Here is a 27,681-nt window from a genome sequence, read left to right as displayed (position 1 = left end):
CAACTCTAACACTCACCCCACTTGAGGGGTTTACAAATTAGCCTCTCCGGGCAAATGCCCTTCAAAGATAAAAAAAATATTATATCTAAAAAATGCCATTTAATAAAAAGATAATGTCAAACTCTCGGAAAGGTAGGAAGATTTGATCCTGAATCTCTACCGGGTATGGTTGATGAATCTTATCTATTAGAACAACGTCTAGACCTAGAGGACTCGATACTCAAACTCGTATCTCTAGGTCTTATGTTGGGATCTCTATTTCTTGTACTAGGTCACGGCATATGACATCCTTTGGTATTATTCCGATCTATTTACTCTTTGTCCAATGAAACATATAAAGGAAAGAAATATTCGGAGCTCTTAGGTCCCAGGTGGAATCAATCATTCCATATGTACTTATTTTCCAACCTTTTATTTGGACGTGTCGCCTCTTTGTGCCATGGTTACCCGCCTTTTCTTTAACTGCTTGCACCAACATGCAAGGGTCATGTCTTCCTCAATCAGTTTGTCTGGTTCCCTCACCACATCATCGACCTGGCTGCGGTCACCCGTCCCTTCCAAAGTTGACAACTGAGCGTTTTCAACAGTTCCTTGCCTTCTCTTCTTCGATTTATTGCGAAGAGAGCAAGCAAGCGTCTGGTGATCTTCGTCTCCAGACTGCTTGTCGATATTTCTGCTCTTGCTGTGCTGCTGCCAAGTTCTCCTCTTTTTCGTATTTTTCTTTGCTGAATCCTTAGCTTCAACGATCCTTGAACATTGTGAGTTTGATACAGTCGTGCATGTTTTCCTCTTGGATCTTGGTTTGGTAAAACTCTTCTTCTTAGAAGCATCCTCCGCACCACGATTTTCCAACTCTACACTACTGTTCTGCACCACTTCAGCACCGTCATCACCTCTTGAAAACACAGAATTCTCTGAACAGATTGAACACTGTTCTTCATGCAATTCGTTTACAATCCTCTCGGAACACTGTTTAGGTGCCCCTCTGTGATTCTTTCTCCTCTTTACAGTAAGACTGCTACCTAATGATTCAGCCTGATGATTGGTGGTCATACACAATGTTGAAAGCGGGTGAGATGAGGAATTATCCTGCACTGATTCAACGCATTTACTACTCTCTGGCTGTTGTTTTCTTTTCTCCGTCCGAACAGCATCATCCTGCACTTGGTCACTGTAATCAGTATGTCCTGAAGGTGGTTGTCATATTTTCTCTTGAATAGCAACATGTGCTGGTTGTTCAGTATGATCATTATTTCCTGAAGGCGGTTCTCTCTTTCTTTTCTTTTTAAAGGTAACATCTTGTGCTGGTTCAGTACAATTTAGGGATGGCAAAAGGTCGGGTATTGGTGTCCGTTTCCATTTAAAAAATCGGTATTTATTCTCATTTTAAAAATCGCGGGGATTTAAACGGGGATCCCATCGGGTAATCGGGAAAAACTGCGGGAAAACGGGTATTTCCGTTTAGCATAAACGTTTATTTAAACGGATATCGGTAGGGTTGTTCATTCGGTTAATTCGGTGGCCGAACCGACTGAACTATTATTAATCGAATTTTTTTTCTTTAACCGTTAATTGAAGTAAAAAAATTTTTCGAAAATATTAATCGAACCGAATAAATTTCGGTTAATTCGGTTAATTTTTACCGAAATTTTTTAGAATTTTCGAATTTAATACTAGAGAGCAGCTGTTGTTCCATTTGCTAGGGAAGAACGTGATGTTGGTATAAGTCCCGAGGCTGATTTTAATATGGCTAATTCACATATTTCGCTTTGTCATAGGAACGTTAAAACTTGTATAATGGAGACATCTTGTATGAGGTTATTGGATTGCGAGGTGAAAATGAGGGTTGCTGTCGAAGAGACGAAGACAATATGTAAGTTGCATTGATTTTAAATTTTGCTGGACATAAGTTCCAGCTTGCCAATGTTAGTGGTGGGCTTCAGGTGTGTAATAATGTACTGAACGAGGACCCTACAACAAGTACACGTTCGTTGGAAGTGACAAAATACCACCAAACCAATCAGACTTTTTCCATTTAACTAGACAATATTTGTCTATTAAAAGATATTAAAGGTTCACACGTGATTACAAACAAGAAGTGTAAGTACTATTTTCACGATTAAAAGAAAAAAAGAATATTATGAAACAATGAAAATTGAGGTAAATTCTAGAAATTGAAGCGGGGACGATGTTTTAAAGTGGGGCAGTATGGGTGAAAAAAATAATAAAAAATATTTAAAGGTTAATTTAAAATATGTTATTAATATTATATATAAAAAAATAATTATTTTTAATATTTATCGGGTCGGTATCGGGCCGAGTAATCGGGGCGGGTAATCGGGGCGGGATTACCAAACCCGTCCCCGTTTAACATAAACGGGTTTTCCCCGTCCCGTCTCCGTTTATCATCTCCGAACCCGAACCCGAACCCGACCCGTTAAATTCGATTTTCGATTTTTTCTATCGGATTCGGGTTTTTTCTGGCATCCCTAGTACAATTATTATTCTCCGAAGGTGAATTTCTTCTAATCTTCCTAACAGAATCATGCCCACTAGCAGCCTCAGCCTCATTTTCATCGATTATCCCCAGAACTTCAACAAGACCAGCTTCAGCTCCTTTTCTACATCTCCTGTGGCTCTTCTTTTCTGGGGAAAGCCTGTAGCACAGGAGCAAAGTACGAGATCGTAAACGAGTTATAATATGGTTAAACAGGAAAATCATAATTTGAGTGAATACAAGTACTGAAGTAGGAATGATAACAGGCAAAATGATACTAGAGGAACTTCTTCATTCTGTTGAGTAAGGAGCAATGAAATTGGATGTAAAAAGTCTCAACTTCTTGCTGCAGCATTTTCCTTGTCAGAGTCCGGCCTACTAACTCTGCATAAAACAAAAAAGCTGAATCAAACTAGAATCAGAAGAATAAGTTAAAAATGAAACATAGCATGATTGTCATACCTTCGTTTCCTTTTTCCTTCCCTTGGCAGATTCATATTTTCAGGCTCAGGAGTTGCAGCTATCATTGGTACTGAGACAGCTAGGTCGTTTTTCTTTCGTTTCCTTTTACTTGGCCGATTTGTGTTTTCCGGTTCAGATGCTGCAGTTATAATTGGTAATTGAATATTAAAATCATTGGGGCCAAGGGCAGGTCGCTCAGATTCCCGATCTACAAAGTTAGATATAAGAGCAGCTTTACGTACTTTTCTAGCTTCTCGTAGCAAAGGCACTGCTTCAGGATGCAACGTTTTCCACCTCCTTTATAAAAGACAGAAGTTGCAGTTAAGAGGTTGAACAGAGAAACAAAACATGGTATTGGTATGCACAAATATAACAATAACCACAAAATCAAACTTGAGATCATTCTCAAGATCAATCTTCAGCGAGGTGTAGCTTTATGGCAACGAGAAACATATAACTAGACACTAACTATTTCAAGTGCAACCTAAACCCGATAGCTAAAATCTTCTTCATGCCTCCAACACTGGTTATCAGTTCGTGAAGACATACATGTGGCAATCTTTGACCAGCAATATCCGTGTTCTTCAATGGCAGTCTCCAGTCTTGTGTCTTCTTCTTCTTCAGTCCATATGCCTACATTCAAAGCTGGATCTAAAGAATTGACCCACCTGGCAACAGAGTGAAAGATTAGTAATTTTATTTAACACCGTCTTAGTTGATTTAAAGATTTCTATACCATACCTTTCTCTACACTGCACTTGAGTTCGACCAGGAATAACTTCAGCTATTTTTCACCAATTTTCGGGGCCAAAAAGCATCACAGCCACTATTAAGCGTTTGTCTTCATCACGTGTCCATCTCCCAACTCTTTGCCTCGTTGGATGAAGTGATTTTTTCCATCTGCAGATTAAAAGCATCTCATTAGTACAAGAAACTGATAATGATACCAATTACACATCAAAGGAATGATAAAATAAACTTATGGAAGGTAACATATGTCGGAATAGATCAAGTTTATAGATGACGAAATAATGAATTCAACGTACAGAGCGAGGGGTCTAACTTAAATGTTTCCTAAATTCACTCTCACCAGAACAGATTTAGTGTCATTAACAGGAAAGGTATGACTCCAAATAGATACAAGGAAGTAAAATGGAGCAGTTAAATAACCTATTAGAGCATTGAGTGCCAGTCCGTCCTTTCAATGTAGAAGCCACAGATTGCCAATCACATTCGCCAAAAACCTCAACAGCAATGCGAAGCTGATCCTCCTCCTCCTCGGTCCATTCCCTTTTCAGTATGCACACATTCAAACTCCTCTGGTACCGTGTCAGACATTGAAAGGGGGTTCTGTTTGACCCCAATAATACAGCAATATCAAGCCAATTATCAATCTCCTTTTCTTGAGCAATGAACAAAAGATTCTTATCTTCTTCAGCAGCCCATGGATTGCGATTGATGAGGGGATCTTCATGATTCAGCCAGCTGCAGGAATGAAAGACGAATATAAAGATAAAATCATCAAAAATATAATGTAGATACAACGGTTCTGGTCTGAAGGGCATGAAAAATGAGACCATCACAGACAACTGTGATGACAATCATCAGATGCATTAAACAGTAAATTCCACTGTTTTGAGTAAAGCAGGTGTCATGTAGGAGTCCAACCTGTCTGACCTGCACAAATCTTGCACTTTTATTCAAATCCAACAATGGTTAACACATCTGTGATTGTCATCGTCAGAGACATCTGATAAACTTTCCTCAATTGAAGAAAGGACACATGTTTCAGAGAAAACCAAAGAACATGAAAAACTAGTTAATAACTACACATATTGAAGACTGAAAACAAAGTAAACATGAACCTAGAAAGCATAACACATGTTGGTATATTTTTAAAAGGAAAAAAAACAATATTTGTACAAGCATCTGTGATTGTCAGCTTCAGGGACATCTAAGAAACTAGGTTTTGTCAGACACGTGCCTCAGAAAAAAAAACAAGATTTTTTTTCTAACTAAAAGTCCAAGGATGAAATGGTCGTAGGATGTAAGAAATTCATTCAATGGTGGAAATAGATAGGCACCAATCAAGACAAGCATGTTTCATGCATTTTCTATCCCCAAAATAGAACAGAACAAAGAGAAGAAGAGCAGGGACAGAAAACAAGAATTTGGTAATAAAAAGCATACAAAATAAGTTAAGAAAAAGAAGACAGATTAAGGATATAGTAGAAGTCAAAAGTCCCCTGAAACTAAAAATATGCAAAAATCAATGATAACAAAAAAAAGGCACAAATATTAAAGGCAAACTGCAATATTTAAACATACAAAAGTGAAATGATCAAACTCTAGCATTATTTCTATTCCTTAAAGCAGAAAAGAGTTAAGTTTTCCAGCATTTAAATGGGACTGAACAGCGTTAGTCATGTAAAAATGTTCAGACAACAAAGTGGAACTTGTTAATGGGTTTTCAGCATCAATAGGAAGCCAAACAATATATGGTATATAAAACCATTCCAGACAACAAACAAAGAAGTGGAACCTGTTAATCCCAACAAATTGGACCCTCTCTTTTAGATAAGCAAAATTTTCCAAATGTGAGACGAACCGAGCAATATCAATTTATGCTAGTCAGTGTTTTGTGTTTTACGGCAGTCACTGTTGCAATGATGCTATCCAAATTATTTCCATCTTGAGGTGACCAATCTGAACTACTGGCAAGCTAAAGTGCATGAGTATAATATATACGTCAAATAAACAACAAAATCAAAAAAGAGAGAAATGTATCGTTCTAAGTTTAGTGATATCCCAGAAGTATATGAATATTAAACAACTAACACAGAATTTTCTTGATCCAAGTCACAGAAATTATGACGATAAGAAAAACAACTTATATGCTTCCAGTTGCTTTTTATTTTATTTTCTGCATTTAAATGACAATTGAGATGTTCAAAAATAAGATAACCATCTCATAAAGATGCACTAAACAGCCCCCAAATCCTTGTTATCGGACAAGCTACACTACACACTCTTGAACAGACTTGAGCAGTGCATTAAATTTATTATCTCCAGTATACAAGCCCAAGATATGATGATATATCAGAATAAATTTGCAAGGAATATGTAAGAGATATTAGAAAGAATATCATTCATCCATAGCATAAAAGTTAACAAATTATAACATTATCCTAATTTGAATCGCAATATGCATAACTAGTCTTGTGAGTTGCAAACAATTGTCCATTTAAGACATGACTTCAGACACAAAAATGATACAGCTATGGAACAAAAACAAATGCTTTAACTATTAGAAAAACACACCTCAACCAATCCGCTGAAACTTGAAGTGCCCTCTCCTGAAATTGTTGCCTTATTCCCTTTCCAACATTTTCTCTTTCTTCTCTGGACCATTTTTACCGATGAAGTCTAAGTGGAAACTCCATTAAAGCCATTTTGTAACTAGCTACACTAGAGTTCTCTGGTGGACCATAATCAGCAGTGACCTCTCTATCATTATCCTGCAGCGGCAAAAACATGTCAAACTCACCAGCAGATGGCACCTTAAAAATCAAATCTACAACAACTTCACAAGAAGTTTGCAGTCATACATAGAAGCAAAAACAATAATTATACCTTCACTTCACAAGACACAGATGCACCCAACCAATTATAGAGAAATTATTTTTTTGAGCCATCACCTTACAGAAAAAAAGCATCCCTAGACACACCAGGTGCCCATAGGTGCACACCTTGACAACACTAGATATGCAGAAATAAATTATTGGGAAGCTAACTATTACATGAGAAGCTCCCACCCCCAATCACAAGAAAAAGGAAAATAAAATAAACCCAAAATACTATTAGTTGGTATTTAGGAATAGAGGGAAAAGATCCATGCACCAAGATCTAGTTAGTGTCACGCTGAAACTTACAACAACGGTATATGCAGAAAATATTTTGAAGTGCATAATGTACCGTAATAAATGTCTGCTAACATGAGAATAGAAACTTTGGACTTTTAAACAATAAACATGTGAAACACTTGACAACCTTTATTGTTCATTCCAAAAATTAAATAAACACACATATATAACTATGTGAGAATAAATAGAAGCATATAATGCTCGGCCTGTTAGTTTTTTGCAAGAAACCTGAAAATTTCTAAGAATTTTAACACGTTCCTTCAATTTCTTGTTCTCCTCAATTTTAACTTCAATCCGAGTCAACTTACATTGAAGAAGCTTCTGATAAGACCTGTTCTTTTTAATTGCATCAAACAGAAGCTGTGCAGACTTTGGGAACCTTGAGGACTTATATGTTGATAACTCATGGACATCAGACTGGTCCAACTGAACTAAACCTACAGACTGCATCTCCACATTGTCAATTGAAACATGAGAAATATTACCAGACTGCTCATGATCTTGAAATCTTTCCCAAATATCATTGCTTATTGCTTCCTCTATGGTTTTTCTAGTCATATAGGTGGGCTCTCTTTTCTCCATGTCATCCTCTCTGCTGTTTTTCCATGCGTCTGATCAACAGAATTAAAAGAAATGTAAACCAGGAGCATAAACGAGCAGCAACCACAGGTAATTTTCATGTTTTAACAAATAACCATTGCCTTTAACACATCTAACAATATTATGCACCACAAAACCTGAATATTAACAAGAAAATCCACCACGATAACTACTTGTTTCTAAAATAAATTACTACAAATTTGGTGAATACAGTTAAGAACCTTACAAACATCTTTGAGAGAGAGGATTCCTGTAACTAAAAAAAACAAATTTTACCACATCTGGATGGCGTTCAATATGAAAAAAGTTACAATTTCGCAAGAAAAGAAAAGAAAAGGCTTCAGAGTTCAGACCATATTTGATCTCTTAGACTTAAAATTCTTAACACCCCCCCCCCCCAAAAAAAAGGACAGAGAATCTTATGCATAGTTTTCACTTATTCACCTCTACCAAGTTACACATGCAATCAAAATTGCAATTTCTATATCGGTATTTTAGTAATAATTCTGCTATTTCAACCTTCAGACAAATTTTCACTACTAAACGTGTGATATTGAACTGAAAAAAAGTAAGGCACAAAATTCAGAACTTCAGAGGATATCAAGATGGGCTTAGATTTAACATTTGAATTAATGATGAAGCAATGAAAATTCTATTTTCGAACACGAAACAGGAAATTTACTATCCAGTTAAATAGAATTCATTAAAACACCAACCCACTAAACAGTAAAACCATAGTTTCAAGGAGGATAGATACTTACCATCAGTAGAATAAGCCAAAACCCGCTTCTGGATAACTCGAAAAGTCTCCAAATCATCTTCAGCATCCTCATAAAAAAAACGGAGGAAGACTGCAGAGAGGCTCCATAGAAACAGGATCAGAAACGTCCAGGGAAAGCGCTAAACGATCCCGTACACTCATCAATATCATCGTCGGTCCCCGTGTCCGTGGACGCAGCCGAGGCGGCGGCATCCGAAGTGGAAGGTCGGTCACTTTCGGTGGGGACGTATTCGAGACCGTCAAGGCCGCTGAACTGTATGTTTACATCTGTGGACCCGTAGACGACGGAGTCATTAGTGTCGACGGGATAAAACAACACCGGCCTGCCTTTCGAAAATCTTTGTTGGACTACGAATTTCGGACAACACATCGGCATTTCAGCTGAGGAGGCTAAGTCGAGCCCACAACCACCAGCACCTCATATCGCTGACACGATGTGGTATTCGACGTCGGAGCGGATCTCGTCACCACTGGTGAGCACCGGCTCCTTTGCGGCGTTGGCTACGGAGAAGAGAAAGAAGACGAACAAAGCTGTAGCTGATATAGTGTTCATGGTTTAGGGTTTTTGCCCTTTTGGGTGCTGGTTGCGTAGTTTGTTGCACCAATTTATAGACGTTTAGGTGCATGAAGCTTGGGTGCATGGCACATGCTCAAGTTAATTTACCATTTATGTACACAGAGAAATCTTCGAGAAAGGATTTGGAATTTTTTAGAAATTCGGGAGAACTATTATTCTAACGAAACAAAAGAAAATGGGTCTCTGTTTTTATAATATATTTTGTATGGATATACTTATTTTTTAATTACGAAATATAAAATTTATTTTATTTTATATTAGGGTAACCTATGCGAATAGTGTCATTTATTTTCGGTTTGATCAATTTTAGTTACCAATTTAAAAATTAATGTACGTGATCTCTAACATTATTGATCCATTTGATTTTAATCCTTAACGTTATAGATCTTTTTGATTTTAGTCTCTCAATCGTTAACTCTCATTCGATTTCAGTCTATCTGCTATATCACATATTCATTAAAGGTTAATGACCGAACGACTTAAATCAGGCAGACCAAAAACATTAAGAATCATTTACCTTTAACTTTTAAATTAATGACTAAAATCAAACATATCCTAAACAAAAGAGACTATTCTCATGGTTTACCCTTTACATTAATAGAAAAGAACCAATCCTCCGTAATATATGTTCTTTTTTTCTTTGAAAGTTTATATATATTCTGCTAAGTTACAACTGGCCGATAAAAAATACACTCTTTTAAGAAATAATTAAAAAATATATTTCTGAAATAATTAAAAAGGCAATACTTTTTATTTTATTGTTTACTTTAACTTTAGTTTTGTCCGTAAAATACACTATATTCGGTTATGAATTATTAAAATGTCAGAGGCTGCACATTTATCTAAATATACCAGAAGCATATTTAAGCTCATGACTTTAGCATCTGAATAATTAATGGTTTAGAGCACATTTTAACTACTAAAATGAGAATTTTGGACAAGTGTACTATGCCCAACTTGTCAACAGTTAAAGTATATCAATGAATGAACATGACAAAACATACTTATACTGCGATGCCCGATACTATGCTTCTACTGTTAGATTCTGTCCAGACAAAAACCGAAGAAAAGATAATTTTTGGTGCAAATCACTACGAACTCCCCCTCTTCCCAATAATCAGAGGGGAATGGGTGACGCGCCAAGCCAACTATGAGAAAGAAAATTCCAAGTTTTGATCACGCATAAATAGCTGCAACATCCCGAGACAAGGCATTCACCGTCTCATCGTCCGCTTCAGCCATCGGTTCCTCCTGCAGAAGCAGAAATAAATAAGATATACACAACATTTGCTAGGTCCCACGATGGGAAAGGGTTGTTGGTTGCAAGACATAAAAGCGAATAGTCTACCGTTGTTTCGTTTGTTTCTTTCACAACAACACATTTAGAGGCGCTAATGCTAGCGCTCTTCAATAGGCTACGGGCACTACTGTTTCCTTTGCTAGGCCCATTTTCCCCTGCTGGGATTGTGTTTTCTGAGACGTCTGAGAACCGAGAATTTGAAGCTGTGTCATTATTCTCAATAACATTCTCATCCTTGGGAACAGGAACTCGCTCTCTGAATAGAAGATAGCACAGTTGATCAAGCTAATTGAAATATGACCCGTAGAGAAATAGAGGTTTTTCCACCTAATCTAAAGTATGATGGTAGCTCCTGGTTTTATGCTTAAAAAGGGGCACAAAACTAATATGATTCCTAAAATTTATGGAGCATACCGAGGCAAAGAAGCATGCTGTCTCTGAAGCGCAGGAGTACTTTCACCTTTACCATAATGTTCCTCCAGATGTGCAAATTGTCGCTTGAACCGATCAACGCCGCTATTAAATTGAAAAAGAAAGAAAATGTTAGTTGTGATGCTCGCAGAAAGTTTTCAAATAGTCCTATATCTTTTAGGCCAGAATTCCAATTGTTAAGCAACATAGTTCCCATTCATGGACATATATTTACGAGTGTTTTCTAACCTTGGGTACATGAAGCTGGTTTGCTCCCCACCCCGAAGAAACTCTTGCAGCATCTGTGGATGATACTCTAATATCTGTTCACTCAAATGAAGAAGTTGATTACGCTCAATGATAGATAAACACCACATAAATACCAAAGCCACACATGAGGAGTACCTCTCGGTAAATCAGCTCTCTGACATCATCTTTTGCCAGTTTCCTTCTCTCAAACTCAAATTCTAGTTTCGAAATAGGTTGGGTGGTTGGTTCTCGATCCACATTTGCCAAACCATAGAAATATGGATCAGCTAATGCCTGCAAGCATAGTGCATAAGCATTAAGGATATCAGAAGATTGTAAGTAAAGATCTGACTTGCTTTAATCATTTAAACTAGATTTGGTGTCAGCGGTGGGTAGCATTGCCATATCTTTGATGAAATGAAGCCAACAAAACTTTAGATCAGAAAAGTAGCATTCAAGATTATCCCTTCATTCAATTTACTTTAATCCTTTCCGAATACACACACATCGATTTCAGGGTTATCTCTTGTAAGCATACTTCCTTGTCCGTGCTTTATATATATATATATTTGGTTGGGGGGGAATTAAATAACAGATTGTAATCTTACTTCTTCAGCTGTGACACGATCTTTAGGATCAAATGCAAGTAGACACTGAAGTAAGCGAAGAGCCAAGGGATCTGCTTTGGGGAACTTTTGTGAGAAAGGAACCGGTTGCTTTCTACGCATGCTACTAAGGTACCTCCTTGCCTTTTCATTCCGAATCTGCCAGGTCATGATAATTTAAGTATTGATGAGTTAGCTAGTATTTAATCTCCAGAACCTCAATGACTATGAGGAGGCTTGAGCGTCAAATGCAAAATACAGCTGAATATTGAGGAAAAAGAAATCAACCTTTGATATGGATTCAGCAGAAGGTGTACCAAGCATATCAGTCATGAGATCCAATTGGTGCACCACATTTTTCCCAGGAAAGAGTGGTTTTCCTATAAGCATCTCAGCAAATATGCATCCTATGCTCCAAATATCAACTGCAGGAGTGTACTGAAGAAGAACGAAAGATTCAGAAATTCCAACTATAGTCTAATAAAAATATTTTATAGGAATGCAATACATCAAAGGGCAAATGAAATTTCAGATCTCATGTGCAAAAGATATAAATATTAGTGATCCACCCCTTCCTCACCAAGAATCGCAACAATAAGAATGATGAAGACTATCGATACGTGCACTAATAGTAACAAAAGTGGGTAAATATTCATGATAACAGACATGGCAGAAAAACTAGATCCATGAATACTTTGGAAGTAAAGGCACAAACGTTCAGTATCTTTAGCTCCAAGGTTAGGTGCTAACATACTCATTCCATTTCTTATTTGAATGCAATAAAAGTATATGGGGTTATCTAGGTAAAGTGATAAAGTGAGAACTTTTTTATTATTTTAGCCTTGAAATAGTTTTCAAGAACATTACTCAACAGATAACATCAAATTACAGTGAATATAGATAAGTACGTGCACAAAGTATGTTAAAGGAAACTCCTTATCCATCAGAAAGAAGGAAGCATCCTAATGTGGCTTTCACTTTTTTTAATACAAAGTTCAAACAAAGAAACAGATTATAAGGGGGAAGACCAGTGGGATAAAACCATTCAAGGGAAAAATCCAAATTTCATGTCTAGTTAATCAAAACAGAAACATCAATGTCTATAATTGGAGCCATCTAAGCAACTGAAAACAGAAAATAAAAACAAAAAGTAGTATATAGAAGATCATCAGAACTTACTTTGGAGAAAAAAGATCCACAAAGTTCAGGAGCTCGATACCATCGTGTTGCTACATAGTCCTTAATGGATGAAACAAGTTTAATTTAGCGTAAGAGTTTTAGATGCTTACCCTCAATGACGTGGAAAATAAAATTTAAAGAAAAATCTAAGTTTTTGACAAATTCTACAAAAGCATGAATGCAGAAACTTAAAGAATAAGATTTCATGACAGAACAACATACAGTCCAAAAAATCGCTGATGGGGCATCATTAAATGATACTCGTGCAAGCCCAAAATCGCATATCTTCAACTTACAATCAGCATTAGCAAGGATGTTCTTGGGTTTTAAATCTCGATGGTATACATTTGCTGCAGGAAATTTTAGAAAAAAACATCAATAACAAATCCAAGGTGTGAGGGTAAGAAAGCATACTGAGAAGAACAGACCTGCATGTATATACTTCAGACCGCGAAGAAGCTGGTATAAGAAAAACTGATGGTGCTCAGGAGTTAAGTCGTCATTGGCCTTAATTACTTGATGAAGATCAGATTCCATCAACTCAAAAATTACATAAATATCTCTAAATTCTCGTCGCGATGGAGGGAGCATAATGTGTTTTATTTGTACAACATCTGGATGACGAAGCAACCGTAGCAGCTTGATTTCTCTCAAAATACGTGTTGCATCGGAGACATGCTCAAATACATCGTTAATCTTTTTTATTGCAACCTTTTCACCAGTGTGGGTGTCAATTGCAGAAGCAACAACCCCGTAACTTCCCTTTCCAATGACCTCCTGAACTTGATAACGGTTAGCGTCTCCATACTCGGTGAAAATTCTTTCTCAAGTGCACCCTGTATAGCACCATTGTTCAGAAACATCAAAGCTCATATTTGGAGAGAAGGACAAAAGCCAGAAGATGACAGGAGATGCATGTATTGAAAACGAATACTTTCTAGTTGTATTATATTATCATTGGCACTACTATAAAACCACAAAGAAATGAGGCTTAAAAGTGCATGCTAGCTAAGGTGGAAAAAGAATCTACCTAACACAGTCAATAGAAACTCCAGGATCACAAATGCAGCCTCTCAATAACAATTTCTATTGGGCTTCCAAAATGAAAGGAAATGTGTTCTCTTCATACCTCTCAACAGCAGCTATAAATAAAATACAGGCATATATACAATATTAAAAGGGATATTACCCCTAACTTTACCATCTGAAACAAAATTCAACTTGGATTAGCAGATTGACAACTTGGACACAACAATGGACTTGGTTTCCAAATTTTAGAATAATAGAACAATGCTTGCCTGCTAAAAATAAAAAGGGAATCATAGCATCTTTGAAATGGTAGAGTACGAAAGCATAAAGTAAATACAGAGAAAGTTATTTAGCCACAAATTCCAACATAGATGTAAAAAGGAATAACGGATCATTTAGAAATAAGTTTTTTTATGAATAAACAAATAAGCAACGACACTTGAGATCCTTTAGTACTAAATTAGCGAGCAAAATAATCTTCTAAACTTTGACTCATCTTAACGCAGTAACAAAAGAAAAGGTATAAGGAGATCGCAGCGCTCATAGAACATCATTCAATCAAATAAATTTATGTTTATCTATAAATTAAAATCATAGTAAACAAAGTAATCTTTCTGTATTAGGAAAATTAAATGAAACTAACTCTTTCTTTGGTAGGAAATTCCAAAAACAAAAAAATCTGGTTTTTGAGAAGGCAAATTTGGTCCATTTTAGAGAGCACTCCTAATGATTCATTACAGAGCACACAACGCACTGAAACTCTCCGTATTTTTCAGTTTCACATTTAACAAAAATCTCTCCGCAGTGAAAGCAGATGAGATCTGGGGGGAAAAAAGGAAAGTACCTTTTTGTGAGAATCCATGGACGAATCAACGAAGTAATGACGCTTAGGAACTTTGACGAGCCTCAAGGAAGAGAAATCGAAATCTTGAACAATAAGATCGGTTGTTGCTGTTGCTGTTGTTGTTTCTTGTGATTGTTGTTTCCGAGTGAGAGTTATAGAAGAGGAAGAGGAAGAGGAAGAGGAAGAGGAAGAGCCATCATTGTGATCGATGATAGTGGTATTCTGATGATTCGTAGAAGAAGAAGGAATTAAATTGCGACGTTGAAACCAGCGACGAACACCGTCCACGAGAGTTCCATTTCCCCCCATATACTCTCTTATTTTACTTGGATTCGCAGCCAACCAATTCCAGCATTTCCAGTTTCCTGTTTACTCCCACTTTCTCTTCTATTTATCATCCCAGACTAAATTAAAAAATATATATATTCCATTTTTTTACACCATGCTTTAATTTTTTATTTTTGACCATTTTTTATATTTAATATATTTATTATGAATTCGGTTAATTATAATTATATGAGTGTATTCATTGCGGTTGAATACGCAGTGTTGCTTGGGTTGGAATAGGTGGCCTAACGAAGTCGACGCGGATAACTGTCATTGCTCGCTGGGGTTTGCAATACACGGTCACAGCTATTTGCCAGTTTGCACTTTAGGTTTCTGTACGGCTTAATATCAAAATAATTATATGAATTAGGTCTCGAAAAACGTGTTTATATTTGAAAAAAAAAATTATTAAAAATAAGTGTATAAGTTTTTTTTTATCAATTTATATGTTTAGAAGTTAACTGTCGTTAAAAATTCATGTTAAGTGATACGTGCTACGTTTTGATTTTTTTAGATTTTTTAAAAATGTTTTATATTAAAAAAATCACATGTACGTTTATCCCCCTTTCCCTCCCCTTTTCTTCTCCCCTTCCCCTGTCACGACCAACTGCCACAGTCGACCAAACAACAAATGACCGATCACCGCATCTGATCAAACTGTTGATTATCACGACCAATCTAAGGGATTTTTATAGTATCGAAATCATAAAACCAAAATTTTTGATTACACCATTTTTGGGCGGGTCGATCGATTGCGAAAGCTTGGGGTTTTTGGTCGTGGATGGTTGGTCGGCCACATTTCGTTGAGTGTTCAGTCGAATAACGGTGCTGGTGGCGACCGACGATGACAAAGGGATTAAAATGAAGTTTTTAAAAGTTTTGGTTTTTTTTAAGATTTGAAAAAATAGTTATTTTAAAAAATTATATTTTTATTTTTTATTTTAAATAAAAAATTCAAAATAACCAGAACGTCACACGTGTCACTTAACATTGATTTTTAACAGCGGTTGATGTTGAGAACTTAAAAGTGTGACGGAGAAAACGTTAAATACTTATTTTTAGCGAAAAATTCTTTAGACACTAAAACACTTTTCAATACATAATTTAAGCACTTAGTTTTTATATTAAGCCTTGTTGTACTTTCTAAAAAATTGATGCGTCTTTCGTATTATGTTTTCTTTTAATGTAGTCTTTTAACTTATAAAATAAATCTAATGTGATACTTTGATCAACATTTTACTCGATCATCATAGTGCTAATATGACATTTTACAGTGCTGACATGTTAATCAACGGTAATTGATAATGTGGAGGATAACATGATAGATAAATTAAATTGATAACTTAAACATGACAGATGAATTGTCATAATAGTATCATGGAGTGCAACGTTAGCATTGTGATCTTGGCACCGTACCGGTCAAACGATTAAAAACATTAAGTAAAGGGTCACATTTTATTTTCTAAACTAGAGGATCATATTGAAAGAACAAATAATACAAATACCTCTTATGCATTTTTTCCTTTCCTAATTGAAAACAACACACTTGCGTTTATAAGTAACGGCTGAAGAAGAAGAAAACAGTAAAAAAGTACTGTGAAAGCGAGTAGAGGAAGGTGTCAGCAATTGTGTGGTTGCAAACAGCCGCAAATAGGGTTAGGTTTGAGTGCACGTTTCCGCCACGACGCCGAAAGTGAAACCATACACTTTCCCATTTTGTAATAACAATAATTTATATGATTAGCATTAGGGATCTAGTCTTTTAAATATAGTTTAGTCGCTCTAAATTATTTAAAAATTATTATTATTTGGATAAATTTAATTTTATTATTCAAGATGTAGAATTCTTCTGCAGAAAAATCCCAACAAAGAGATAAAAGATACAAAATATTATCCTAATATTGGGATAATAGGCTGCCTACTTACAACATTATTGGATGGTCGATACTCCAACAATTTCAAAGATAAATATTAATATTATCTAATCTATTTATGTTCCTTCCTCTTAATTGGATACGTATAATCTCCTTAATAGAGTTCAACATTCATTTCACACTTCTTTTGTTATCTTGGAACAGTCTTCTGTTTCTTTCCTCCCACAATGAATAGATTAAAGCGCACCAAATAAGTTTCAAGATAGTAGTGAGGAAGGACTTTCCTTTTCAAGTGGTACATGTCCAATCTAACATGCTCATCCATTGTAAAGGGAAAGTGCGTAAGCCGGAGAGGTTCAAGATATCTTTCCACGAGAAAATTACATGAAGGCATTCGCTGAACAGGTGATCTCTAGTCTCCGTAGCCTCATTGCATAATATACATGAGCTGTTAGTATTGATTTTCATTCTAAGAAATTTATCTTTAGTTGGGAGTCTCTCAAGAAACGTCATCCATGTAATCATGTTATATTTTAGAATGTGAAGTGGAAACTATATCAATTTGTACCATAAGACTTTTATTCCTTTTACCCGAAGTTTTTCCAGAAGTCATTTGTTTTTTTATGAACATATAGATAAAATAGGGATGGCATTCGTCTTTATTCAAAAATTATTCATATATAGCTTTCACATCCATTCGTTTATTTATTTCAAAAAACTGTTCAACGAGAGTTGTGGGCTAGTAGTGGTTTGGGGTTTCAACTGGATGAGGGGAGCCGCTTGATGCTGTCTCTCGATGCTGTGTCATCCTATCATTTTATTACAAATGGTACTAGAATTTGTCAGTCTCTTTGTGAGTGAAAGCAATGGTTTCAAATGAATGCTTAAATTTTACTCGAAGTAGTAAGTAGTTTGATATCGTTTAAATAAGATATCGGATTTGGGTTCTTATGTATATATAAAATCCCTATTAGGAGACTTACTCATCATAACTAGACGTACGAACTGGATCGATTCAGATTAATCAGAATAAAGTCTCGAAACTAAAGAGAGAAAAATGGATGCTTGAACTTTGCCAAATCTTTTAGTTGACAAAATTTGGGATTTTTCCCTCTTGTTTATTATCACATTAAAGTTCGTTTTATAAACAACTCATCCCAGCTTGTAATTTTGTTTAAGATTGTGAGATTATTACAAAGTGTTGGCACAGGTGAGTATATTTCTGGGTGGTCACATAATTTTAGTTTACCATTCGTTGATGCTCCTAGTTTTCCTGTTATTTAAAAGGCTTAATATCAATATAAGTGCCCAAATTATACCTAAATTCTCAAATAGGTGTCTAAACTATTTTTGATCTCTCTGTGTCTAACATTATAAACGTTATAATTTTAGATGTTCGGGCCGTTAACGGTGTTAATTTTCCCGTTAAGTGACACGTGTCACAATATGATAATATTAAATTTTATTTTTAAAAAAATATTATTATAATTTATAAAAAAAATAAAACTCTAATTTCTCTTAAATTATAAAAAAGTCCCGAAATCTCTAAAATTTCCAAATCTTATCCTTAACCCACCACCATCACTTTTTTTTACCACGACTATCACCGCCGATGTAGTCTCTGTCATCCTCCTAATCATACGCCATTGTAGTTGCCATCGATTGGTCGTCGAGATTGCGATTTTCATTATAGGATTTAGGGGTATAAAACCTCGATTGATCACGATTTTATGGGGGTTGTTCGCCAATGGAGATGAGGTTAGGTGGAGTTTTGTCGACGGTGAAGGACGACAGTCGGCATGGGTTTAGGGGTTGAAATAAATGTTTTTAAAGTTTTAGTGTTATTTTAAAATATTTATGATTTTCTTTAAAAATATATTATTTTAATTATTTTAATTTTAGATAAAAATATTTAAATTCACCAGATTTTGACACACGTTATTTAACGGGGAAATCAACTCCGTTGACGGTCTGAACACCTAAAATAATAACGTTTGTAACGGTATAAACCTAGAGGGGTCAAAAAGTAGTTTAGAAACCAATTTGAGAATTTAGGTATAGTTTGGGCACTTATATTGGTATTAAGACTATTTAAAACGCCCGTGGTTTCATGGATATTAGGGATCATTCGTAAAAAAGCTTCCTCCCTGTTTAAGTATTACAGAGCAGATGTTTCCATGAAAAATAGGCCTTGGGGCTCGCCTAGGTTTCTTCCTTCTTCTTCGGTGACTTGTCTAAATTTACTCAAAGCCGATTTGTTTCCGAAAATGGCTGAATCAACCGACTCCCGTAGCTCATGTATCCATTTCTTCACGTTGTCACGTTGTCCAAGGTTGGTCTTCGGGTTACATTGTACACTGACACTGCTCCTAATACTCCCCGATCGTAAACCTGCTGGGAAAAAAGCATTATTCAGGCAACTACATCATCATGTAGCTGGAAAAGATATGTTCATATGATTTCCCTGATCCAGTTAAGTCGCAAGTTCATACAGATGCATGAAAATCAGTTTCTACATAGTGAGTCCGTTAGCTGAGCCTGAATTTTAGCGAGTTAAATCTAAACCAGTCCATCAACATGCTTAATACAACAATTAACTCAGTTGATCAATAGTTACTCAACCGATAGCTTAAGCAAGGAATCAAAGGGTTTCAAGGAAGAATTCATATGCAAAAATTGAGAAACAAGGTAAAAGCTATACCTTTCTTGGCCGGTTGTGTCTCGTATTTGAGATTTGATGATCTTATTGCCGATCTTAACATTCCGGTAAGCGAATTCAGCTCCGATAGTAGGCTTCGAGTAATCAACTCCGAGATAAAAAAGCAGAGGAAAAGCTTAAGAGGATTACAAGGGAAGGTTGAAAGATTCAAGAAACCAAGATGTTTGAAAAACATTACGGGATGTCTAGTAATACATAAGACATGGTTGCATGTTCCTATGATGTTGATTATCACTGACTTAATGAAAGCAAACATAAACCCTAGCTTCTTGCCTGACCCCTTTGTTATTATATAAATATATATGATTAATTACTTAATCAAATCAGAAATTTCAATTGCTCGGGCCTCAACTCTATCAAAATTGAATGACTTGAAGCATGAGAATCAAGAGCAACTCAACTGAGTTTTGACTAAAGTGCCAACTCGACCGAGGTTGGTCAGTTTACAGAAATGATGAGTGAGTTGTCCAAACAATAAATTAATTCATGGGTAAACTACACATTTAATATTTAAACTATCATTCTTGATCTATTTTAGTACTTAAATTTTTAATTTTTTCAAAATCATTCATAAAGTTTAGTTTCCATTTCAATTTAGTATCTCACCCTTAAAAATTTTAATACGTTTAATATCTAAACTATTAATTTTGGTCCGTTGCAGTACCTAAACTTTCAATTTTTTTAAAAATTTAACGTTAAATTTTGAACGGGTGTACTAGAATGAAACAAAAACTATAATGCTTAACAACGGGTACTAGAATGAAACAAAAACTATAATTTTTAACAACGGGTATTATAATGAAATAAAAACTAAACTTTAGGTATGATTTTGAAAAATTAAAAGTTTAAGTATTAAAACAGATCAAACGTAATAGTTTAGGTACTAAATGCATAGTTTACCCTTAATTCATTAATGAGGCCTTTGATTCAATGGTCAAATTGTATATGTGTGGTAGGGATGGCAAACGGGTACAGTTTTATGGATTCCGTACCGCATCCGCTCCAATTGGGGCGGGGATGAGTATAATTTTAGCGGGTAGTGGGCGGGTATGGATTTAGAAAGTGATACCCATCGCGGGTGGTGGGCGGGTAATGGGTTTAAGACATTACCCGCCCCACATCCGCCCCGCATCTACCCGCCCCACATCGGCCCGCCCAGCTAAATATCCATTAAATTTTGGACCATTATGAATTTAGGTGTAATTTTAGAGACTAACTTATAAATTCTAATATTGTATAAGATATAACATGTAATTTATCCAACTCTCCAACAAATAGCAAATGATATTTTGGGCATTCTTGTCTCCACTGTCCCATCAAAATCTGTATTCAGTATAGGTGGAAGAATAATTGGTCCTTATCGTAGTCGACTACTTCCGGAGACGATTAAAGCATTAATGTATGCTCAAAATTGGCTTTGGGCCGATATTAAAGGTAATATTATTATTTAATTTATATTAGTTGTTAAATTGTGCTTAATTATCTTATTAAAGTTTAGTTACTAACTTATATTAGTTTTACTTTCTATTATATATGTAGGTAGTAGTGAATTTAAATTGGAGCGCTCTCAGTTGGAGGAAATAGAGAATGATGATTGTAATACTGGAGTATTATATGTCACAAATATTGCCTGAAATTTTAGAATGTTGTGCCAAAGAACAAAAATATTATGTGTTTGTCATTTATGTTTCTAGACTTTAATTATGTCCTTTATTATGGTGTTTTATGTATTTTAAGATCTATATTAACACTTAACTTAGATAATCATTTGATTATTTTATTATGTTTCTTAATAGACATGTTTTTTTTATGTTTGTTGCTTATGTATAACTTAAGTTTGCTGTCAGGCGGGTCTAGACGGGTACGTAGCTAGTTGGTAGTGGGTGTGGGGATGGATTTGAGAATGTACCCGCGTGGGCGGGTGTGGATTTGAAAATTTGTACCCATCATGGGTGGTGGGCGGGTAGTGGATTGAAAAATATTAAGTGGGTATGGGGATGGGGGAGGGGGTATCCACACCTGACCCGCCCGTTTGCCATCCCTAATGTGTGGACTGGAAGTCTGTAACTCGGCCTGATATGATATATAGGAAGTGCCAGACCAACGGGTTTGTCCACAGACAAAATGGCCTTTACCTTTTGATATGCATGCGCCAATGATTTGAGCCTTGAGGGTACAAACATTTGGATGGTATGCTCCATAATCCAGCTAAACGTGGAAGCCACTATATCACACTATTACAGTGGTGAATCTAGAAATATCTTTAGAGTTGACATATGTATTAATTATTGAGATTTTTTGTAAGCATGAGAACGAGCATTAATAATAAAATAAATAACTAATATAAATAAATTCAGATTATATGATAAACATGAGAACATCGTAAACATATTTTACATCCACGACTGCACAAACCCATGGCCCCCACCCACTAACAGGATTGTGCCTTCCGTCTCTTCTTTACGTTACTTCTGTCATGCATCTTTTTACTAACATGATGGTGACCACCATGCACCAAACTCAAGAGGATATCATAGAATGAAATAGAAGGCAACTTCTATTGGATATGCACGGCATAACCGAATAATATACCAAGCGGTGGCTTTGAGCTTTATTGGAACCAACCTCGAGACGAATCCAAGGCCGAACAAATACTACTCTCGCAAAACAAAATGCTAACCATGGATAAAGGAAACATGTTCAAATATTCCTACAAACCCTAATGTTTTATTATAATATTGAGTAAAGTATATTAAAGGTCTTTAAAATATGTAAAAATGGTTAAATTTAGTTATTAATTTTTTAAAAAATAATAAAAATAAATATCATGATATTATAAAATATAATTAAAATTTTAGAAAAAAGACATTAGAGGTCTCTGTACTTTTGAAAGAAAAAAAATCAATGTGGCCATCGTATTATTTTCTCTCTCTCAATGTAGCCCTCCAACTCAGAAAACAAACCCAATGTGGTCCTTTGACCAACGTTTTTCGTCGTTAACCATTACAGTATTGGCATGCCAATGCTGACATGGCGGGCCACGGTGCAGACGTGGAAGTCCATCTGCCATGTTTGAGTTACCAATTCAATCAATATGTCATATAATTCGCCACGCTAATCTGTCACCCTAGACTGTCATGTCATTATCTTGGACAATCATGTCAACAATGTGAACTGTCACATCATTACCGTAACGGTCAACGACGGAAAAAAACGTTGGTCAAAGGATCACATTGGATTTATTTTCTGAGTTGAAGGGTCACATTGAGAGAGAAAATAATATGAGGGGCATATTGACTTTTTTAAAAGTACGTAAACCTATAATGCCTTTTTACCTAAAATTTTATTATATTTATAAATAAAAGATTTATAATAATTCGATAAATTTAATAATTATTTTTGAAATGTCAATAATTAAAACGATTGTATAAGCATAGTATAAGCCCTTTGGTGTACTTTTCCCTATAATATTTTCTTTTTCTTTTTATTACTTTTACTTTCTTTTTTGTTAATCAAAGCTTCAAATTCACTTCAAATTGCACACGACACAAGGAGATTTCGGAGACCAACTTTCATATTTAGTTGATTTGGTTAAACAAAGAATGGTGGCATCTATATATGCACTTGCCCATAATAGTATTGAAGGTGATGAAATGTTATTTTTTAAATATTTATTCATTTATTCATTTATTCATTTATTAAATATACGAGGCGTCCACAGTTTGACCTGGTCAAACCCTTCCATTAATAAATAAACTTTATTCTTCATCAACCTTTTGTTCAATTCATTTGGTTCATTGTGTGTATTGAAGGTGATGAAATGTTATTTTTTAAGAATAATTTTTATTTTAAAATAAATATTGACTTTATTATATTGTGTACCTTTTAAAATGAATACTGACTTATTATATTGTAGTACACAATATTAATAAATTTACGCGCACACATATATATATATATATATATATATATATAGTTGCGGATATAGAAATATTTTTAAGAGTACAAACATATATGGTAAGGAAATAAAATTTTTAAACAAGGTAGACATAAATAAAATTTGAGGGTGAACATCATCAATAAAATAAGTCATAATGGAAGAAATTACAGATTTCAAGACGAACAACTTCAATAAAATATACGTCTGATCAAAGAAAATTCGAATTTCGACCTTGATGTACCGGCCAGTGCATATATTAGAATAAGTAAGTATTCACTATGAAATCCGATTTGTCATATATTTGCTATTCATTTTATTGTCATAATTATCTTTAAATTTTATCTGCATTCATTTAAGTATATTTTTTCTACTCTATTTTGACATATGCATGTTCATATTTTAAAATAATTATAGATATGTGACTAATATATAATCATAAATAATCCTAAATATTTTAGAAAACAGTAACCATATAAGCATAGTGGATACGATAATAAGGACTTCTTTAACATAATTAATACCGTAATAAATACTTCTTTAAAGATATTAATAATATTTATGTTTTCGATACTATATAATATACCATATTGTAGTGATACATAGAGCCTGGTCAAACAATATGTTAAAAAAAGGAAGTACATAAATTAATTAACTGGGACTGGGAGATTCTTTTCTGTTTGGGAAGGCAAAGGAAATTTTGTGCAGGAATCAATGATTCCATATCCAAACAAAGCATTGAGTGATGGAAAATTTCATAAAAAATGCAGGAAAAAGGAAAATGGCGAGAAAAATCTGGGCAATGGAATCAAAGACATTTTCATTTAATTCGATGAAGCTAAGAACCAAACAAGAAAGTCTAGTCCTGCAAATTACGTATGGCGAAGGATTTATATATGAAAACAAGCTATGGAAATCTCTAAGAACGCTACCTTTGATCCACGTTGTTTGGACCAATCAATCACCGGCCGAGAAAGGCTTCGAATCCTACGGCTTAGGTCGACGCCGACGAGGCACTCATCATCTTCTTAAACTCCTCGAAATTGACATTACCGTCGGAATCCGTATCAACGGACTTGATCATCCCAACACAATCGTCGACCGAGCACGTCATCCCCAGGCGGTTCAAAACCTGATGCAGCTCGGTGACAGAGATCAGGCCGTTCTTGTTCTGATCGTACAAATCGAACGCCTCTTTCAGCTCGGAAGCGGCGTTTCCGTCGTCGGAAGAGGACCAGAAGGAGGCGAACTCTTCGAAGTTGATGTGTCCGTCTTTGTCGCTGTCGACGTCTTCCATGACGCGCTTGAGCTCATCCTCCGAGTAGTTGGATCCCATTGCCTTCAACACGTCGCGGAGCTCCGCTATGGAGATGTGTCCGTCCTTATTGGCGTCGAATTGGTCGAACACCCTTTTGAGTTCGTACTTGTTTGGCATGGAGGCGGCGTTGGGGAATGCTCAAGAGGGGAAAAGGAAATCGGAAGGGAAGCAAAAGAGTTTAGGTTTCCACTTGGAAGCGATGGAGATCAAAACAGGGAGGGCAGTGGGGAATTATGGGCGTGGGAGGAAAAGCAGGAAAAACAATAAAGGGACCACAATGACCACTAATAAAATTGGTTTCCATATAAGTAAAATTAACTCGGTGGATATTATTTATCCATTATAAAGAAGTATGGTGGTGTAAAAATCAACAGATAAAATTAAGGGTAAAATATATAACGACAATGTTTTATTAAGTACATTGATTGTTAAAAGTTATAAAATGATTATTTGATTGTGGAATATTACTTTTTAATCACTCAATTATTAAAAGTTACAAAACGATCAATCGATTATTTCATATGTTTTAAACTCGTCTTTTTATGTTAAAACATTGACGATAATCTAAGTTGGACGTTAACATGTTCACTATGATATGATAGTCATTTTTAACTTATAACAGTTGATGAACTCAATAAAACATCGTGTTATATTCAGAGAACCATTTATATATTTTATCCTAAAATTTGATTATACATGTAGTTTTTAATTTTTATTCGATTATATATATAGCTCTTATCTTAATTTGATATTATTCCTAGATATAAAAAATGTCAAATATTATTCATTATGTTATAGATTTAAAGTGCATGAAAAATTATCTAAATTTGTTTCCCCGTAATTGAAACAACCTATACAAAAAGGTTAAGTTTAGACTTGTTGCCCGTCGATGTAACTGTTTCGGTTCGCGAGATTGGTGCATCTGTCAGCTATTTCATTAATCAAATTAAACAATTTAATATAAGTATGATGAAATAATTATCGTTATTATTTGAAATTTTAAGTTCGAATATATTAGATATGTAAATGTTTAATATTATTAGGATGGCAAATAGGTAGGGTACGTACGAATACTCCTTCCCCATCCTCATACCCTCTTAATATTTTTTTATTCATCACCTATCTACCACTACCACTCACAACAAGTAAAATTATTAAATCTACATCCGCCCATATGTGTACATTCTTAAATCCATCCCCACGTCTATTAACTAACTGGATACTCACTATCCATCCCATACACATATGTACTCATCCATACCCACCAATTTGAGATAGGAGAAACGTTTGACTTTAATTTTAAAAATGTTTATACCATAATGAATAGTTAGTAGACGGGCAAATGTGGAGCTAGGCGGATGCGAAGTAGATAAGGCCTTAAACTCATCACCTACTCGCTACGAAGGGTATGATTTTTTACATCTACACTCGCCTATTAACCACTAAACTTATATCCATCTCCATCTCAATTGATGCAAATAAGGTACGAATTTTACGAAATTAGATCCTTCTATCATCCTAAAATAAATAACATGTAATAATTCAATTCATAAATAAACATATCCAATAGAAAGTGGGAATAAAGAAATAGAAGTAAGGGGTTGCAAGCAGTGTTCTTAGAAATTGATTGGGATTGAATTTTAGCCTTTCGATCTCATTGATCGGAGATCGCAGTACAGAAACGGCTTCCACACGCCATTTTGGTCCTAGTTCACCTCGATCATTTTCGTACAAGAAATTTATTATGACGAAGTTAAAACATTTTTTTTATTTTTTTTTATAAATACAGATTTTTAATTTGAAAGGTTTGATATATTTTAAAAATTAAGATAAATTACACCGTTACTTATACTCTCTCTTATTTTTCTCACACAACTTTTAATTTGATCAATTTGCTCACTGAAGTTTACAATCGAATCATTTTTCTCATTCGACCGTTTTTTCTCTAACAAATGATGACGTGGAATTTTTTTTATTTTTGTTTAATATAAAATAATTAAAACAAAAAACAGAAGGTGGTCATGCCACCGCCGACTTCCGTAGATGGTGGTCGTTCGGTCTTGAAATGGGATGGGTCACTTTGCCTCGACACCTTGAGTCTGAATCCGACTTCCATTTTATTGAAACTTGCTCCGAAGTCAATGAATTTGAGATAGAAAGTGAGAAAATTGAAATGTTTCAGTCAAAATTCACGGGTTTTGGGACAATTTTCGGTGAAACAACCACCAGATTCGGACTCAGGGGGTTGAGACGAACCGACCCATGAAATTTGGGACCAAACAACCACCATCTACATCGGTCGACGGTGGCTAGAATGAAAATGACGTGGTGCCCGGAATGAAAATGACGTGGTGCCCAGCGGAGAGAAAATGAAGAAGAGAAGGAAAAAGAATAAATTACACCACGAGTCATTGAATTTTACTCTTTCTCCTATTTTACTCACTGAAACGACGTTGTTTTAGGGTATATTTGAGTTTTTCAAAACGGCATCGTTTTGATGCATGTACCACGTCATAACTCCGTTAAATAATTAATGACAGAGTGAACAAAATGAATTAATCTGTAAAATTCAATGAGCAAATTGAAAGTTGGATGAGGAAAATATGAGACAATAAAATTCAATGAGAAATGGTGTAATTTAAAAAAAAAATAACTGCCGGGACCAAGATCCCTCGCCCCATGAAGCTCCGCCACCGGATGTCCTTGTCGTATAAAGCTACGAAATGGCACGTTTGTAACACGAAAAACACAGTGACATGGATTGGGCCGATAATATTAGGCTATTCAACTATTTGTAAAAAGCTTATATTAACACCGGTACGTGTAGTAGGGTTAAAATTAATTTAATTTTAGTTTGTTTAACATTATTGTGAAGCTCGAACAGAAACATCATGAAACTTTAGGAGTAAAATAGAAATAAAAATAAAATGATGGTATGCTTCTAATTGATAAGCAATCAATTTAAAATTAAAAATTTAGAGGTTAGGAACTAATTTGTTGAATTTTGAAATTGAAAGTACCTAAAAATATTTAAACCAAAAAATTGGTA

At 35.2% G+C, this 27,681-nt stretch overlaps 1 protein-coding gene and 2 pseudogenes across 1 annotated transcript; all 3 read right to left on the bottom strand.

Moving 5' to 3' along the window:
* Positions 1-737: 737 nt before the first annotated feature.
* LOC120200874 lies at positions 738-8,923 on the bottom strand (annotated as a pseudogene).
* A 777-nt stretch (positions 8,924-9,700) lies between these two features.
* LOC120200909 lies at positions 9,701-14,862 on the bottom strand (annotated as a pseudogene).
* A 9,246-nt stretch (positions 14,863-24,108) lies between these two features.
* On the bottom strand, positions 24,109-24,797 carry LOC120200908 (probable calcium-binding protein CML27). Its single transcript, XM_039201636.1, has one exon. It carries the CDS (start codon positions 24,747-24,749, stop codon positions 24,309-24,311), a length of 441 nt encoding a protein of 146 aa, XP_039057567.1. The 5' UTR covers positions 24,750-24,797; the 3' UTR covers positions 24,109-24,308.
* Between the last annotated feature and the right edge of the window lie 2,884 nt (positions 24,798-27,681).

This window comes from Hibiscus syriacus, unplaced genomic scaffold, assembly GCF_006381635.1.
Source record: "Hibiscus syriacus cultivar Baekdansim isolate YM2019G1 unplaced genomic scaffold, ASM638163v2 tig00006613_pilon, whole genome shotgun sequence".
Lineage (NCBI taxonomy): Eukaryota > Viridiplantae > Streptophyta > Magnoliopsida > Malvales > Malvaceae > Hibiscus > Hibiscus syriacus.
This window is presented reverse-complemented; position numbering and strand designations above follow the sequence as displayed.